Source organism: Barbatula barbatula (assembly GCF_947034865.1).
Source record: "Barbatula barbatula genome assembly, chromosome: 1".
NCBI classification, from domain to species: Eukaryota; Metazoa; Chordata; class Actinopteri; order Cypriniformes; family Nemacheilidae; genus Barbatula; species Barbatula barbatula.
This window is the reverse complement of record NC_136766.1, coordinates 31,998,458-32,015,483: the sequence shown is the minus strand read 5'-3', so window position 1 is coordinate 32,015,483 and position 17,026 is coordinate 31,998,458. Positions and strand designations below refer to the sequence as shown.

Sequence of the window (17,026 nt, the reverse complement as noted above, 5' to 3'; positions counted from 1 at the left end):
GACTGATTTAATATCGGTCACAGCGGATTTCTCTCTTATTTCTCACAGCTGTCTATCTCTCTCTCGAGTGTCCTTTAACGTGCTTTATTTTCACAGAGATCTACGTGTTTATAATTCAGGATTTGTCTTTTCTCCACAGGGTTTCGCTGACACTCATTATTTCTTCTGCTGTTGTGTCGTACAGTGAGAGTACACTGCTTTCACCGACTGTAAAACTGAGCTTGCACAGAAGAAAATCTGTCATGTGTCATTAATCCATTGCTTTTGTTTTCTCTCTGTGTTTCTTTCCCCCGTGCCTAAAATAGAGGTGGAGCAGAAAGGTAAAGACTCTTTTCTATAACCCCGTGTGAAGTCTTTTTGCAAGAGTTCCCTCGCACCACTTTATCCTTCGCCTTCACAACACGTGTAATACTCCTTCAGATCAAGAGAACGTTCCGGTGATATGCAAAAGCAAAGCACACCGTATGTTTATGTGCTTTGAAGGAGATGTTTCCCACGTGTCTGAATGTATGTATAAAGTGTGCGAGCGGAGCCGTGTGTGGGGCTGATCATTTGCTTTGGTGGGCTCATGTCCTCTCGTCCCCCTCGTTCGGCATCCATGTGGTTTTAATGCTCTTCTGGCGCTGTAGAGAAGCTCTATGTCTGCTTTCGTCCTCCGTTTAAATGCAGATACATTGCAAAAATCTGTTTATTCATTTTAATAACCCTTTTAAGCTCTTCAGCAAGGTTATCGTAGTTTATTCAAATACAAATTTTGAAAAAGTAAATTTTTATTGAAATCAAATAAAAAATTGGCCAAAAATGATTGGAAACCGTTAAAAGTAAACGTGAATAAGCAACACAAAAAATGAATATAAAACACGAATTAATAAGTAATAAAATGAAAAAAGCATAATTCAATTGCAAATTTTTTACTCAAATGAATCTAAATGAATAAAAAATGAAAAATATGAATAAACCTAAAATAAAACTGAATTAACACCAGAGAAAAACATTGCATACAGCCTTAAATTACATTTAATGATGTTCTTAATTTCTTTAGAAAGACATTTTCTTGCAAGGATTTTTGTCAACCCCTAAATTGTAAATACCATCTGGCGCTGACAACAAATACTACCAAATCACATATTGTATGACTTTTATTGTGGATGCAAACAAGAACGTGTTAACACAGAGTGTTAATTATATTAAAAGAAAGATAAGAAAACGCATTTATTGTTTTTAATTAGCATCCCGGTCAGAAATGCTCTTAAAACGGAATGAACACGCTGACAATGCTCGGCACGTTCGACTGTTTAGACCTATAAATAGCGTGTATCCTTTTTCATCTGCCCGGTAATTGGATCTTGTAGCATCATTGTATCGGATAAGTGCTCGCAAACCACCTTTAGCACTTTAACAGTAATGATATTCATAATCTAATTCCCATTTAAAACACCCAATCAATAGTCCGGCCAATGAGCTGTCAGCATTTCAAATGACATCATTATGATGATAGTGCTGCTGACCTTCAGGTTGACACTGTCAGACGAGAAACTGAACGTCTATAAAACACACACCTGCTGCTCGAGGCCGAATTCTACAGGAACACATCTCTGCTCTTATTACGAAGCTTCCGGCTTTGTGTTATTTGAGATTTCCAGATGTTCGGTTTCCAGACCGTTTTGGGATTGGTCGGTTGAGTTCAGTAGTTCTTGCTTCGGGAAGCTATTTTTACACTGCAAATCACACAGCGATGCAGCGCTCCCATTACTGTACAAGAATACATTTCCATAAAGTCAAACAATACATTTTATTTTATCTCCGTACAGCCAGCAATATATACCGTAAAATATTAACACGACAGGGACTGAATAAGAAAAGACCATTTTGATTTGTAAATATCTCTTGAATTTGAATGGCTTCATGCCCACGGGAGCAAATAATTCAGAGCACAAAACAAATTGTGGTCGGCGCACGCCGAGTTGATCTTTGCCGCGAGTGAATCCATATTTAATGTACTTTAGTCGTATTCATATTTCCATATTGAGTGTTCTCGTGGTTCTTGAGGATTCACAACAGGTATTAGTATAATATGGCTGGCTAGGATCTACAAAATGGAATTTTAATTTGCAACAAATTTCGCGCCGGAGGACTGATGGTTTTTGACATTAAATGCTAAATATATGGGAAGCAGATACTCTGGATTATTTACTGCATTAGTAATGATTTTCTTGCTGTCCATAAGCTTCACAGCATCAACGATGAGTATTAAAACACAACCACTGACCGAGTGAGTTACATGGCTCGCATGGAGTAAAATACAACTTCCTCTCCACCCAATCCTTTGTACGCTTTTTTGTAATGGTTCATGTTAAAGAATAGTTCACCTAAAAATAAGAATTCATACATATGTCATTTCAGACTAAACAATTTCATGGAACAACACGAGAATGAAAAAATGAGGAAACTGATCTTTTTTTGGATGAACCGTCTCCTTAAAACCATGCTTTCGTCTTTCTTAAAGGGATAGTTCACCCAAAAATGAAAATCCTTTCAACATTTCTTCACCCTCATGTAATTCCAAACCTGTATGACTTTCTTGCTTCTGCAGAACACAAAAGAAGATATTTTGCAGAATGTTGGCAACCAAACAACATTGGCCCCCATTGACTTCCATTATATGGACGCAAATCCTTTTCTCAAAATATCTTTTTCGCAGTGATATGTAGATTTTAAATGATGTAAGAATTACAAATTGGTAGTTTTGGATGAACTATCCTTTTAAGTTAAAGTATTCCTCATTTCATCCATCAGGTGTTTTCAGTCTCTGTGGTTTCTATAGATCTGTGTGTTTTGTTAGGTTTCTTCTCCTGGGAAATGTGAATGTGTACAAGGCTTTCTGTGTTTATCTTTTGTGTTCATTTTTGCTTCTAGATACCGGTACAGGTTTTAACAGCACAACATTATAATGGGGCCCACAACCCACTTCATTAACCTTTGTAATACCTGTGAAAAGATGCTCTGACTCTCTGTGGTCCTACGGGCCACATAAACAGGCAGAAGATTTCATTTTTAAACTATATTTCACAGGTATTACAAAGGTTATTGAAAATATTTCATATTTTTATTAAACAAAAGTAAAGCCCATTCAGTGAGTTAAAAATGTGCGTCTGAAATTTACGCACGTTCAAAAATAAATACGACCTCACGTTGTGCCAATCCCATTTACACACCGCCTCCAATATTTACATCCGTCATAAAAAAATCAGGACTGTGTTTTTCGCATCCGTAGCAAGCATTTTGCTATTTGCAAGGCTTTTTGACAACTAAGTGACAAATGAGCGACAAATACGAAGAAACGCATACGAAGATTTCGGACTGTATGTGCAAAGACCTTTAACGTTCAAGGTGGGAATGACATCACAACTGAAGGACAGTTGTAATTTTAGATTAATATGAACATTCGTGTTTTTATGATGGATTTTTATAGATTAATACTGTAAAACATTGTAATCTACACAGTGTCTAGTTTCAAATGTTTTCAAAGTAAAAACATTGACATTTTTGCGTTTTAGTTTGACCTTCGCATAAAAAAAGAAAAAGGATAAAATCTGTCAGTGACGTAAATGTGTCTATAGTTGAAAGAACACCACGCTAAACACAATTTGCTTTCGCAGTTTAGCTATGATTTATTCACCCACGATAAAAGAATTTCAATTTTTGAGTGAACTACTATCGTCTTGGGTGTGAACGGGGTTTTGCACAACTGTAAAGAAATATTGTAGCCAAACCTGCCGCTCTGTAGATGAACATCTCTTCCGTATCAACAGATTTGACCTCTCGCAGGAAATTAATTGGAATGCGATTAGATTTCTAAGCTAATCTGTTTAAGTGTATGGATCGCTGTAGTCAGGCCTCGCTTTAAATTCATTTCTGTGGAGCAACAGTCCCTCAAAGGAAAGTGAGTCGTCCGGTTTCAATGCTACATGGCTGGTTAGGGGGAACCGAAATGAAGGGAAATTCTGTGATTATTAGTTTTGTGTGCGCAGACGCCATAAATCACGGGGACACAAATTGACAATATCTGGTTCAATTTAGCGTCGGGAGGGAATCGGTTCCTATTGTAATAAATATAAGCTCATTATTATGTCTCCGAGGCCTCTGGGCCGTTTGACCAGCTGTCATTAATGAGCATGCTCTTATGTATCAAAAATGTTAATGTCAGAATTCCATTTTTGTGCATCGGTGTTCATTTCTGTTTTGTCGTGTAGCTAACAATTGAAATGATGTTTAGAAGACAACCACACGCTTGCAACACCCCTACCCCAACAACACTCCCCATACCCGTCACAGTAGCAAGGACAAGGTCTAATATCTAGACATAAACTAGCATGTGATGTCTTGCCTTCTCAGGTCTTACAATTCACCTTTAGTTTTATCATCACCAGCTTCATCTTCTAAATGAGAATCACCCATGTGATCTGATCATGTGATGGGAATTTGAAGCCAACATGTAATCTAAAGGTTTGTTGGACTTGCGCCGCAAGTTCCAACAGTCGGATGACATCAAAGCACAGCGGGGCGATTCGAAAAACCACAAAAAGTTTGCTTTTGAATCGCTTGTACTTTGATGTCATCCGCCTGTCGGATCCTGCGGAGCCGCGTCGAATCGGATCAAGCCTTAAATGTTCTGTATGTTGTGTCTATGGAATTGATTTAGCTTTTTTCATACCTTACATTGTTTCTAAGGCAGCTGTACAGAAAATGTTGCAAAGATAGTCGAGGATATTCATTTTGAATTTGACACATCGCAAAATGTTACATTATTAAACTGAGATTATGTGTCAGTTTAAAAGTTTGCTCTGCCAAGAACAACTTCATCTGTCTGTCTAGAGACGTATAAATGGAAATACATCAAATCTCGCCTTGTTTTTTTCACCATGAATGTCCTCTTTTACTCAAAAACATGTCACATTAAGAAAATCAAATGTGTGGTTTCATGTTGACGCGTTCGTTCATCTCACTTTGGTTAATCTTAAAAACCAGTTTCATTGCATGAGAACACAACACAAAAACTGTATATATTAGAAACAGGGATTTGCAATAAATCCGGTAAATTTTCACTTCAATATTTCATACATTGCAGAGGAAACACGTCCTTACCTTGTCCTTCTGTATATTTTTGGATAACGTGTTGCATTTGTTATATACTTATATTGTGTATATAATTATGTACATTGTACTTATATACTTATAACACAGTGACATAAAGTGCCCTTTTTGTTGAGCTATTATGATCCTTCTGTTGTACTCTTCGCGCCCTCACTGTTCCTTTTCTGTTTTTTTTCGTAGTTTTCTTGTGCCCGGGGCTCTTGCGGGGCGTTTATCAGAGCGAGCATCTGTTCGAATCCGACCACCAGTCTGGCGCTTGGTGTAAAGACCCCTTACAGGCCTCCGATAAGATCTATTACATGCCCTGGACGCCGTATCGCACGGACACCCTCACCGAATACTCCAGCAAAGAGGACTTCATCGCCGGGCGACCTACGACTACTTACAAACTCCCCCATCGGGTTGACGGCACGGGGTTTGTCGTTTACGACGGAGCTCTTTTCTTCAACAAAGAACGGACGCGGAACATTGTGAAGTTCGACCTGCGTACCCGTATCAAGAGCGGGGAGGCCATCATCGCCAGCGCAAACTACCACGATACTTCTCCCTACCGCTGGGGAGGGAAATCGGATATTGATTTGGCTGTGGATGAAAACGGTCTTTGGGTGATATACGCCACAGAACAAAACAACGGACGGATCGTCATCAGCCAGTTGAATCCATACACGCTGCGCGTGGAAGGAACTTGGGATACGGCCTACGACAAGCGCTCCGCCTCCAACTCCTTTATGATTTGTGGAATTTTGTATGTGGTGAAAAGTGTCTACGAAGACGATGACAGCGAAGCCACTGGGAATAAAATCGACTACATATACAACACGGAGCTGAGCAAAGACGGCTACCTGGACATCCCTTTCCCTAATTCCTATCAGTATATTGCGGCCGTGGATTATAATCCCAGAGATAATCTGCTTTATGTCTGGAATAACTACCACGTTGTCAAATATTCTCTCGATTTTGGAGTGCTGGACATTAGACAAGGTAAGAGCTGCACCTTTGTTTCCTAAATTTTGTCAATAAAATGTCTGAGTTAGGTCAATTAAAAAAAAATCTTATGCATTATAATTTTGTGGTAAAAAGGCAAAAAATATTCATTTTAATTTAAAAGGCACACATAACACATTTCTTGAACACCAGTAAAAGCCTTAAGCCACAGCTGGGTGCCTTGTTGGAAATGTTGTAACTGCGAAAGGGAAAAAGGGTGTTTTTGTGAAATGAGGTCTGTGTGGATCGTCAGCCAGAATGAGTATCGGCAGTGTTTGCTTAAGTTAGTGTTGGGCTAATGGCAGTCGAGAACATTTGGAACGGACTCTTTAATTGGAAAGCACAGAGCAAAGTTAGCAGAGGGGAAGTTCATGGCTACTTTCAGTAAGTCAGATTGTGTTCCCGGTGGTAATTAGAGAGCCAATGTTTCTCAAAGTGTGACATTTCTTTTGCCGTTTAATTAAAAGCTTTTCAGAAAATAAAACTTTCATAAACATCTCCGCTAACGCTGTGGGAAAACAGTTTTACTGATGCAGACTCAGAGTAATTTTAGAGGCAAAGAGACTCATTTGGATCCTGGCTAACAGAAAGAAACAACGATTCAAATCTATTAAAAACTATTCTTTTTGCTTCCCTGCTTTTTATTTAGTCTCATGCCAAATATTCATAATCTGCATTTATTCCTAGAATTTTTTTTTTATATTTGTAATTTTGTCAGCAAAGCTCACCATTGTGATCTCAGGACTATTGAAGGTTGCTAAGGAGCTCTGACAATATATAGTGTGCTACCGAGGCATTGCCAGGTGGTTACTAAGGTGCTCCGGGTGTATTGGTTGCATTCCTTTGTGGTTTCTGTGGCGTTCTGAGTGTATTGAGTGCGTCGCTAAGGTTTTCTAAGTGTATTGAGTACGTTGCCAAGAGGTTACCAGCTTGTTGCTAAGGTGTTCTAAGTGTATTGAGTGCATGTCTAAGGTACTCCCAAGTGGTTAGTAAGGTTGAGTGTAATGAAAATGTCGCTGAAGAATTGCCAGGTGGTTGCTAGGGGTGGATTTATTGCATTTTTAAAACATTGCTAGGGTGCTCTGAGTGTATTGGGTGTGTTGCTAAGGGGTTCTCAAGTGGTCGCTAATGTGTTTTGAGTGTATTGAGTAGATTTCTAAGACATTGCCAGGTGGTTGATATGGTGTTCTAGGTCTTTGCTAATTGGACTAAGTGCAAAAAGGTCAGTTTAAATCTGTACGATGTTCTGGTCTCTAGATTTCGAATGCATACTTCATTTTTGTATAGCTACGTGCAGGGCTGTTCGTGAACTTCTTTTGCACATAAAGTTTTGTAGCACAGGCCAAATAGTTGTAGCACAAGTATTAAAAGCGCAGTTCATTACATAAATAAGCAGGTAAATACACAAAGTACATTAATGTTACATACAGAGAGATAAATTAGGGCCATATAATTTGCAGTTATACTAAGTTTTTTCCTTTTTAATTGTTCCGAGTTCTGTATTTTCAATATTTCGCAATTCCGTCCACGTTTTCCCACATTGCGCAGATCATGGCTTTAGATAAATGGACTCAATGCATCCGGAAAACAGGTTTTTATCGCAAAAACTAAATACAAATGAAAATAAATAGTGGTGCGCCATTAGCATGAACAAGCATAACGACAAACGCACTTCACACCAACTGTGTAACGCTAGCGCATGTTCAAGACTGTATCGCACACGTGCCACACTATTAAAGTTACTCTGATTTTTTTCGTAGCATATACGTCGCATTGTACAGCACTGGCTATGTGACATTTTCACCTGTTTATTGTCCACCAAGTAAAAGTCTAAAATGTATACATTTTCTAATATATTACGAACAAGCTTTGATTAAAAACCTTCGATTTTATTTTATAGTCTCATTCTTATTTCCCTGACAGTGGCCTGAGCATTGGTGTGCAGTGTTTTCAGTTGAGCTGAAAGAAAGTGTTTTTGACAGAGTGAGTAACTGTGGCTGCGATCACATCAGCCTCACTCTCTCAACTCATCATAAGTGATTTATCACTCGAACCGCTTACTGACCGCTGACAACGCTGCTCTCTGTCTGTCTCTCTTTCTTTCTTTATTTCTTCCTTTTTTTGATGATAACCGGTTGCCACTTATTTCCACACGCGACACATTGGGGTCACATGACAGCGTTTAATGCTAATTTGGACATTTTCATCTCGCACCGCACACTGTTTTACATACTATTTAAATAGGAAATGGCATTATACTGTTTGAGTGTGTGTGCTGTTCTGTATTGTACCACACACCTAATAGTGTATGTGTGCATGTATGTGTGGTCCTGGTAAACCCTGTAGTGTGGGGACAAAATTTCCTCACAAAAATAGTAATACCAGTCATTTTTGACCTTATAGGGACATTTTTCATGCCTATAATGAAAACAGCTTCAAACGTGTGTCCGTGTGCATGTGTTTGTGCGTGTGGTCTCTTGTAAACACAGACACTAATGTCATGTTTCTCCTGGAATAAACCTTCATCTGAAGGTGACTCTTTTGGCAATGTTCTTGTTGTTCAAGTGCGAGTGATACAGCTACCAAGAAATTCATAAATCATTTCAACAATCTGTGGTTGTTACCACGTCATGGGTCGACGAACATGCAAACATGGACGGTGTTCATTTAGTATGTTCAGAAATTTCCTGAAGGTAAAATAAAATTACTCAACTTGTCCCTAATGTTTGTAACCAAACAGTTATTGGCCACCATTGACTACCATAGCTTTGTTGAACACAAAAAAAGATATTTTGAAGAATGTAGGAAAGCGAACAGTTCTGGGGCACTTTTGACTACAGTTGTTATTTTTCCTACTACGGGAGTCAATGGTGGCCAAGAACCGTTTGGTTAGAAGCGTTCTTCCAAATATCTTTCTCTGTGTTCATCAGAACAAAGACATTTATACAGGTTTGGAAAAACCTGAGGGTGAGTATGGCTTTATTATAGTAAATGTGTAGAAACTGAATGATGGTGTTTTACTTTAATGTTATGGTTACTTTATTGATAAAATACTAAGAGATGTAAAAATTGTATAATAGCTAAAATGGTCTGGATAGGCCTCGCATCTCTGGTCCTCCTCTGAAGCTGCGTAACATGTTCAGGTCACTAGATCTGGGCTAACTAGGTTGTCACTTCTGGCAGACAGGATTTGTCCGGCTGTCATTGGAGACGTCTGCCAGCGAGCACCGGTCGTAGCCGATCAGCTCCTTCCCTTCCCTTTATGAAGCCGAAATCAAGGTCCTGATGTGTTAGTGCACTCGACTTCAAAGATGTTCAGGGCAGAGCTTCAGTTTCATCAGGTACCGACGCTGCATCTGATTCCCATTTCAGAGAATCAGGGTTCTGTTTGATCTCATGAGAACGAGGATCAATGTTTTCTAAAGATGAAGGACCTCCGATCGCTGAGCATTTCTGGAAAAATAACCGAAAAGCGTTTCTAGTGTCAGGCGGCGCGTTCTGTCTTTATCACTTCACTGTCTTTCTGCACATCATGTGGGCTTGAGACCTCTTAATCTCCGACCCACCCCATGCTGTCCCGTGCCATCTGTGATGAACGAAACACACACACACGCTGTCGGGCTTCCCTGTACCAAAAGCACACGCTGCCAGCTCTGTGTGTGTGTTTGTGTGTGAAGGACAGAAGAGAGATTTTTTGCATTACGTCAGGGGACGCGACCTACAAACTTGTAGATTTATACAGTTGCGAAATGCAAATTGGAATACAGTATGGTTCGGCTTGAGAGGGCAAAAATAAAATTGAATGTCTTTATCCGGTAGGGCCTTTTCGATGTATGAAGTAAACATCTGTGGAAATGTTTACCTATTGCGGTACTGCATGTTATAGTTCAGCCAGAAATTCTCTCGGTTTACTCACCCTCATGCTTTCCCTGAAACGATGCTTCTTCAGTTGAATAGAAACAAATCGTCTTATTTTGAAATGTTTCTTTTAGTTCAGTGCTCAGAATGTTGAAGCTCTTAAAAGCATCAAATGATTCAATCACTCCTTATTTCATTTCACGTGAAACGAAACGTGTGGGAGAGAAAACTGTTTTTTTGGCGATTGTTCTGTTGACATGGACAACGATATTCCAATATTAACACGATTAAGACAATACTCTGATTAAGAATGGACCATGTAAACAGAGCTTTTTGACTAGCTTATCCGTCTAAAGTCATTATCGTAGTAAACATCGAAGTGAGTGTTAAGTATTCCTATTTTAGTCGCATTATCGAAGTACACTGGAATGGCGTTCTGGAGAGGACATTGGATAGTGTTGCGTGGGGATGTAAAATGACGTATTATCGATCTATGTTCGGGAACATGAAAGGTCTTTTCTTAAAGCAACTCACGTAAACGCCTTTATCGTAATATTGTGTTATTCGGAATAAGGCAAATAATTTGATTACTGATGTCCATGTAAATATTGTCATTGTAAATAGATCCAAGCGCTAAAAACAAATATGGCGGGATGTCGACAGCTTTGAATCGCATCGGTTCTTGTGTGTCTCATGATGACACATGCATATGACCACTGCCACATTGTCGCTGTCGGACTTAGACCTTGTATCTCCAAAACTGCCACTTCAAAGGAAATAATAAAGCACTTCCTTTTTACAGTTATTAAACATTGTTATGTCAAAGTTAACAAGTTCTTTTAATTGGTTAAATATTAGAAAAAAACACAGACAGAGATGAAGGTCATGGTTTATGAAAAGAATACAAATGCTGAAAAAGGAGTTACAAGGTTTTAGTCTGACCGCGACGATATGGCAGAAAGAAAATGATTCATTTGCGTTCAGTTGAAGAAAGGAATTAATGTACATGTGTACGGTGTATTGAAAGGAGAGTCTTGCTGCCGGCTGGTTTTATGGCTGCATGCAGCTCCATTATTCACTTCTGAAAATCCCTGAGCTCAGGGGCAGAAGTGTGTTGTACTTGATCACCCCCCCCCACCCGTTCAGCTTCAGAGGCAGTCAAGAGAGAGATGAACACTGTGCTTACAACACCAGTCTCCAGGTCCTGGTCCAGTGCATGCGTATGAGCTTTACTCCTGCCTCAGCATCACGCGTGTCTGTTCAGTCACAGTCCTGCAGTCGGAGCAAAAGACGTCACAAAGCTTTAGATGAGATAATGAATGTCACAAGATAATGAACTCGTGATGAAATCACCAGATAAAAGAAACCAAATCAGATTAGCATGAATTTCCTGATTTAAGATCAGACATCGGAACTTGCGACCTTTAAAGACTGGATTGAAATGCGCAGCTTTGTTTGATGCATTGATGCAATTGCAACCGAAACAGTAAGTTAGGACGGGGCATACTGAATGGCTTCTCCTCAATTTAAAACAGCTAATAGCGTTCAGTTTACCTGGCAACCTGCAAGAAGATGAAGTGCAGAACGATGTCGTAAAATTTGTCGATCTGCATTGGCAACTAATTGGCGATGCTAATATCGTGTAATTCTACTGTACGTTTAAGACCGCTTGGATTTCAACATTTTCGCACCTCAGACTTGGAAATAACATCTGGACGACGCTCTGGAAGTGTCAGACATCCGACCTTGGAACTCCGGGCAGATCAATCAACCCCGAGCTCAGGATGACATGTCATTTGAAGTTGCATTCGGGATGCTTCCAGTGACATTCATGTGGAGCTATCTTATGTGAAACATAAAATTAACTTTATTGCATTTCTATTGCTTGAAATGGTCTCTTCTATACGCTTTATTAATACATTCATATAATAAACACAGTTTTAGTGCTCCTTAATATGGTGTTGAATGTGAGTGACTAAAACGGACAGAGTTCGGAAGTCGGGCATTCCTAGAACTGCGGCTAAATGGTTGCATTTTGCAAGTACTCACGCATGTGAGCTGCAAATTTGGAATTGCTTCTAGTTGTTATTTCATGTGGAAAGTTGAGTAAAACGCGAGCCCGCCACCAGTGCAGGCTGTGCGTGATAGTCAACTGCGGGCCAGAGCGTGAGTCATTCATGTGTTACTGATGTTTCCCACTGCCGTTGACATGCACAATCCGGTTAAATGTAAAATGTCGATGTAAATGAATTCAAATATTGGGATCGCGAGACGAGGGGAATGTATTTATTTTTATTAAAATCTCAAATTCGATTAAAATCCATATTTTGCATGGATTTTCATATTCTGCCTGTTGCTCAACATTATTGTCATGTTATGAGCTGTTGCAAAGGAATGAAACAAAACACAATAAACAGACATCAAAAAAACATTAAAAGGGGCTAGAAATGAAAATGATTATAAGAAAGGGACATTAAAAGCAAGACAAAATAAGTGTGTTTTGAGTCTGGTTTTAAAAATGGAAATAGATGGTGCAGTTTTAACATGCAGTGGGAAGCTGTTCCAGAGTTTCGGGGCAATATAGGCAAAAGAATGACCTTGATTTTTGAATCTTGATCTGGGAACTATGAATTAACCCAAGTTCACAAGATCTTAAGGTTCTGGGGGAGTACATGGGAACAGGAGTTCAGTTAAATATTGATTATTGATTATTAAGGGCTTTATAAACAAGCGGATATATGTTTTTCGTGGATACAAGTTGCCCATGCATGTATTAGACACGTAAAAATAGCAAAAATGTAAGTGTTGGAACAGAAGATCTAAAAGCGAATGCTCACCCAGACCGGCCTGAAACGCCTCGTGTAACCGCACCCCCGCGAATGTCCATCATTTTCTGGTATGACTTGACTAAGACCGCCCAAATGTATACACAGGTAAGGTGGGCCATGCCGTGGATACGCTGTGTGTTCGTTCCAAAAGATGAGACCACTAAAACGAATGGTTACATTTTATTTACAATACTGTTCCAGAACAGTCCAATCCGAATATTCAAGTGTGTGCGCAGCGCATTTCACAGATGATTGCTTCGTGAACCTGGGAGAGATCAAGGACGCCAGTGCAAAAGCTTTTGTTGAAAACCATTACAACTTCGAAAGGACAGTCTGGAGCTTCAAATTTGCAGTCTGTTCGAATATTTTCATTGTAAAAGACTCTGTTACGGACTAACGCGCGTTGAGTTTGTCGTGTGTTTGTAGCCCATGTAGCGGGGGGAGAAGGGGAAATACAAATATGCACGGTATATGGAAAGCACAGCGTTTTTGAAACCTTAAATCGTGTATACACATTGCATTGCATCTAAAACAAATGATAATATTCGTTTTAGCCGTGTCGTATCACCCCTTTAAAATCAATCCTATATTTGATAGGGAGCCAGTGCAGAGAGCATCGACTGGGTGTAACATGATCGTACTTGCGTTTCCCTGTAAGACATTTGGCAGCAGCTTTCTGTACTAGCTAAGGTTAGAGGATAGAGCTTAAGATTGACGACTGAGAAACACCTACGTAAAGTGAGTTGCAATAATCTAGGCGAGATGACACGAATGCATGAATAGCCATTTTGAATTCGTTCATGGACTTTTGAAACCCCTACGACTTTCTTTCTGCCACAGAACACTTAAGAAGATATTTTGATCACCATTCACTTGCATTGGTTTTGTGTCCATACAATAGACGTGAATGGGGGCCAGGGCTGTTTGCTTTCCAACGTTCTTCAAAATGTATTTTTCTTTGTTTAAGGCTAACATGCCCTTTTGGAAAGAAAAAAATTGTTTTCCTATATAAATTATCTCATTTTATATGTATTTAAAACATATCGAAATAATAATACACTGACGATATATTGCAATACAATGAATAATGCATATGGAATTGAATGAAAAACATAAGCAGTTGGTTTCAATATATGATTATTATTATATTTTCGTAGATAGCCCCCAAAATGTCAATTTTGATTTCATGGGCACATCAGCATCACATTAAAGGATGATTTTGGATTCTTACAAATTTGCATCAGAGTACAATATAGTCTGCATTACACATGAATTGCACAAGGATAGGAAGAGATAATTCATACGTGAATCTGAATACTTTCTTGCTCCACCGTGTTTCGTACCGGAGGCCATGGCAGCGAGCCCAAACTTCTTATTCTTTTCCACATCATACAGCGCACACACACACCGTATGAACCCGTGAAACGAAGCATGACCTAGAATAACATCTCCATGTATATTTATTTTTCTGGCACACTCTTCATATGTCTGATATGAAGCCCGGCCGTCACAGGAACGTTATTGAATGACCTCGTTTTTTTCTTGAGGGTCATTTGAGCCCCAACATGTCAAGAGGCATCTGAGATACTGATCTTGTGTTTTGACCTGCCGTGATGAAAAACAGGCCTCTCTCCATCCAACTTTGCATTGCCGTCCGCTGGCATTCGGATCATGCGAGGGAATGCCAAACGAGATGATGTGTGGAGCGCAGTCGGGTTGCGGTTACGAGAGCAGAAGTGTTGGCCAGGCTCTCGGAAGGTCTCCGCTCTGCAGGGGCCCTTTAGGCAGACGGTAATTTACCTAATTTGCCCCATATGCAGAGTGGAATATGTTTAGCTGTGACCTCAGAGAAGTGCTGCTTTGTGCCATGACTACTTGAGACTCTTTAAAATCTCCCGACAGGTTCATTAACTCGGCCTGAGCAGAATGCGTGTATCAGAACCAGTGTGATTGTTTGACCATATGCATGGTTTGCATTTTCTGATTTGTTTTCGATACAGTTTTTACATTCAATCTTTCGTGCCGTGTTACGGTGTTCAACTGCTGTAATGTTGTAATGATGAGTCCCGGCTTGCGGTCATTTCCTAACCTCCGTTTCCCCGTCGCTTTATCATCCTGCCATTTTCTTTATCTCTACTGTGTTCTAGTGCAGTAAAACCTGGAAGGATGGATGTAAGGGACCATCTAAAAAGTTCACACATTCTGTGTAAGAGTTAACAAATTTTTGGAGGAGGACAGGCTTGATATAGATTTTACATTGATAAGTAGTGTAAATATTGTGAGTAATGAAGAAATAACGAAGAAAATAAAGTATAAAATCTATATCTATTGGCCTTTACCCACAAGTTACTGTAACTATGCTACTGAGAAAATGAACGTGGGCACAACTTCCAGTGAAGCGGCAGAAGTAGTCTATTGCACTTTGAATAACTTATTCTGATGACAAAAAATCGCTCATTGGTTTACTCTCACAACAACTGAATCAATAAAGTTGCTAAATATTGAGGGTCAGGACGTTACTCTTTCCAAGGTGTTCCAATGTTTCTATTATTCTTCATTATCACTAGATAATAGTCTATAGTTTTGTTTAATATACAGAGACGGATAGTAATATAGTTTTACTTTTAGCCTTTTCATACATTTTCAAGTATTTGTACCTTGAGACTTTCTAAGAATTTTTACTTTGGAAAGAAATGATCTCACTACAGTAAAAAGCACATATAGCGTAGGCCTACTTTTTCCAGTACATGTCAAAAATACAGTTTGACACATTTTGTACCTTTCAGTCAGTACTTAAGTACATTAAAATCCAAGAACTTTTCTACTTTTAAAAGTAAAAATGCTTCAGTACGAGAAAGGGGTCCATTTTTTATGTACTCAAGCATTAATATGTTAAAAAAAAAACATTAATTTGTGAATTGTAGTGGATTAATACATTTGCTATATGCTTTGTAATGTAGTGAAGTTAAAAAGTAAAAACACTAAAGTGCATAAAGATTTTACAAAACGTCCAATTTACACCGCAAGTCTCAATCCTGTGAAACTAAATGTCAGCCCACCGTATCTGTGAGAGTCATTCATTTATGATTTTTCAACAACGTCCAAAGAGAACATTGATTGTCATGACAACGTCTCTTTTATTATTGCTTTTTGAAGAACCTTTAGGCAGGTGTTTTCCATAAAGCAACAGTTTATAGTGACTATGTCATCTGGACATGAGCTTTTTGAGTTCATAAATTCTGAAGGTTCCTCACAAACAGGTTCTACTCCATGAATGAGGATTATAATGCTATTTTCTTAATGGTACCTCTATTTTTGTCATCAACTTTATAAAATTTTGCACTGTTGCCAAGCAGTCAAACAGAAAATACACGTTACCGTATAAAATGGTTTGAGGTGTAACCGATACGAAAAAAGTTGCTCTAGCCATTTTATTTCTGTTCTTGAACATGCGAATCGTTTTGTTTTGTTTTATCTTTCAGTTTTTGTATATGTTAATAACCCCTCTCTGTAACAGATTAACCAGCCATGATGGGGACTGTGAAAACTGTCCAAACGTTAATTAAAAAAATGGCATGCGACTGAGCAATGATGGGGATGCTTAATCTCCCTGCCAGACGCGAACGAGCCAAGCCAGTTCTCACTCGAGCTGATAAGACAAGTGAACAGAGACAATTCAGAGTAATGAGCTGTTTCTGACAGGCAGAGAAACTTCTCTTCATTTTCTTTGGTGCTGATGAGAGGGATGAGGGATAATTATGACAGGACCGGCACTTTAGAATGAATGTAATAGCACGTCATCTGAAACGGGAACTGTTGCTGTGGAACGGAGTCACATTGTGGCCACTGTCGTCTGTCTTTATAATGGACAGCGTTTAAGATATTAGCATGCTTTGAAAATGACCGGGAGGAAGATAGATCGACGGGGGGCTTGAGTGCAGTCAGGTTACCATGATTTGTGTAAAGGATCCTCACTGGTGGAATATGACTTGGGAACGCACTGGATTGAGTCACATGGCACTTCAGCAAAATAACTTGCTTGCAATGCACAATGTACTGCTACAATATCACATACATGTTGCTCTTGCGCTTAAATACTGACATTTAACATTTTAAAGACCCTAAATAACTACAGTTTGTATGAAATATCAAAGGATTTGAGGGTTGAGGATCTGGGGTTTAGCAGGTTGTTTTGTGATGGA

The 17,026-nt window shown here is 39.2% G+C and overlaps 1 protein-coding gene across 8 annotated transcripts in view; it reads left to right on the top strand.

Annotated features, from left to right (window-relative positions):
• Nucleotides 1-17,026, top strand: part of LOC306894502 (adhesion G protein-coupled receptor L3) — a 189,593-nt gene that overhangs the window by 113,371 nt on the left and 59,196 nt on the right. For all 8 annotated transcript variants that reach the window (XM_079457124.1, XM_079457123.1, XM_079457122.1 and 5 more), the window contains exon 5: nucleotides 5,335-6,135. In XM_079457124.1, the coding sequence (XP_079313250.1) occupies nucleotides 5,335-6,135 (801 nt within the window). The remainder of the gene's footprint in view (nucleotides 1-5,334; nucleotides 6,136-17,026) is intronic.